This window comes from Pteropus vampyrus, unplaced genomic scaffold (assembly GCF_000151845.1).
Source record: "Pteropus vampyrus isolate Shadow unplaced genomic scaffold, Pvam_2.0 Scaffold388, whole genome shotgun sequence".
Lineage (NCBI taxonomy): Eukaryota > Metazoa > Chordata > Mammalia > Chiroptera > Pteropodidae > Pteropus > Pteropus vampyrus.
In genome coordinates, this window is record NW_011889169.1 from 67,036 (window position 1) to 69,469 (window position 2,434).

The 2,434-nt window shown below is 47.0% G+C and overlaps 1 protein-coding gene across 1 annotated transcript in view; it reads left to right on the forward strand.

Moving 5' to 3' along the window:
* Positions 1-2,434, forward strand: part of ANGPT4 (angiopoietin 4) — a 26,313-nt gene that overhangs the window by 18,768 nt on the left and 5,111 nt on the right. The window contains exon 6 of the mRNA XM_011380098.2: positions 4-100. Within this exon, the coding sequence (XP_011378400.2) occupies positions 4-100 (97 nt within the window). The remainder of the gene's footprint in view (positions 1-3; positions 101-2,434) is intronic.

Sequence of the window (2,434 nt, forward strand, 5' to 3'; positions counted from 1 at the left end):
CGGCCTACTCTCTGCGTGTGGAGCTGCAAGACTGGGAAGGCAATGAGGCCTACGCCCAGTATGAGCATTTCCAGCTGGGCAGCGAGGGGCAGCTGTATAGGTGAGCTTGGGGCCCCAGCTGGTGGGTGGGCTGGGGTCCCTGGGCTAGTGGATACAGAGTCTGCACCAAGGGTCAGTCCCTGGGCGTCTCCTCTTTCTACCATCTGTCCACCATTTGGGCGCACGTCATGGGATCTGGAGGCAGCTGGTTAGCACTCAGCACCTCCTGGCCACTGGGTGGGGTGGAGAGAATGTTGCTGATGCTTCCATCCTGGGAAATAGGAAGGGGCCTTCCAAGGTCAATCCCCCCAAGGCAGTCATTTTACAGAAGCCCGGAAGGGGGTGGTGACTTCCTCAGCCTGTTCTATGCTGCAGGGCAAGGTAGAAAGGTCCCTGGGCTGGGAATCAGGAGACCTGGGCTCATTCTGTCTCTGCTTCAGCTAACTTTATGAACTTGGGTGAGTCAAGGCTCTGGCTTCTCTATACTTCTGCTTCTTAACAGCAAGATAAGCTTATAGACGAGCATGTTATAAAATCGGCAATGTCTCTCACCCTTCCCTCAGCCTGGCTCTTGGCTCTGTTTAAGAAAAGGAATTAGCATTTATTGAGCATTTATTATGTTCCAGGCACAATACTCTATTTAATCCTCCCCACAACACTCTAAGGTAAGCATTGCTGTACCTGTTTTAGTGATGTGGAAAATGAGGCACTAAGCTTATGACTCATACCTAAAGTTACAAGTTAGGTAGAACCTGGATTTGAACTCAGGTCTGCCTGCTGCCAAAACTCATGGTGTTCCCACTACATGATGTTGCCTCTCTGAGAAACTCAGGGATCTTGAAGATAAGCCTGAGTCTTGGCTATCTTTGAATCAAGACAGAATCAAATTCACAGACTCACGTTCACATGATGCAAAGGACCTCACATGTCATCTGGTTCTTCATCTGACACTAGAATCCCCTTCACAGCCACAGTCATCATCCAGCTGAGCTGGATTGCCTCCACTGATGAGGAGGCTACTTCCTCCCAAGGGATCTCTAATGACTCTCTGTCCCCTTATACTTTATTTCTAATTCTTCCTCTGAGAGCTTTTCAATGATATGCCCCCACCCCCTCTCTTATTATTAAATGCCCCTGGTTTCTCCAGCTAGATTATTCTGATATTCCTTCTTTGGAACCCAGCCCTATCTGATAATATTCCTCCTTAAAGGTCCAGAGCTAAATGAAACATCCCCTGGGTCTGGGCTAGGCAAACCTGAGTCATCGTAGCCACAACACCCTGCTGACTCCTATTTAAACCACTGGCTACCAAAGTCCTGACTCCAACCCTATCTCTGAGAGTGACCCCAAGCAAGTTCTTCCATCTTCTCATTGTAAAATGGGTGCCCTATGTGTACCTACCCTATTCTGGGTGTGTTGACGCTTGAATGAGATACTGCGCATAGAGAATTAACACAGTGCTGGGCACCAAGTAAGTGTTCCGTAAATAATATAATCGCTGTCCCCAAGGCAGCCTTTCACGCCTATGACAGTTCCACTCTGTGTGAGCGGGAACCAGGCCCATTTTGTTCACTGCTATCTCCATCCCCAGTGTCTGGTACAATGGTAAGTGCATAAAGGGAAAGCTGGGAGAGTCCCCCAAGTCTTTCCTACACACGTGGCAGTTAAGCCTGATCTCCCTGGCCCCATTTTTGAGCAGCAACTTCTATGGCCCTAAGTCCAGGATTTGCATTTTTCTTGGAGAAGAAATATTGGGAGAAGTATCTCATTACACTAAGAACACGGCCCTGGAGCCAGACCACCTGGGTTTGAATTTCTATCACTTATTGGCTTCATGACCTTAGATCTCCCTGTGCCTCTGTTTCCTCATCAGTAAAGTATAGCATTTATGTCATAATTGAGTACAAAGGTCAATTATAAACACTCATGAAATGTAGGGTGTACAAAGACACCCTACATTTCATGAGTGTTTATAAATGTTAGAGATGTACAAACAATATTTTCAGAGACAGAAATACAGTATTTTTGCATCTATGTATATATCTCTGTTATCTGGGTCTAATTATGCAAATATATATGTGTGTCAAATTAAGAACCCTTTGCCCTGCTCTCCTATGTGCATTTGATGTGCTGCCACGGCTTTTTATCTGAGCCATGGAAAGCTCCCTGTCCACAGATTCAGACCCCTAGGCCTAGGCCTTAAAGGGCCCAGATTTACTTGACCTTCTGCAGAGCCCTAAATACTAAAGACAATATACCAAACACTTGCCCTGTGCCAGACATGGGCTGGCACTGGTCATTTGGGGATGAATCAGACCTAGGCCCCACCTCCTCATAATTGTTCATAGTCCAATGTGTTGTGTGTGTATGGGGGTCAGCATGTCCACATGCAATC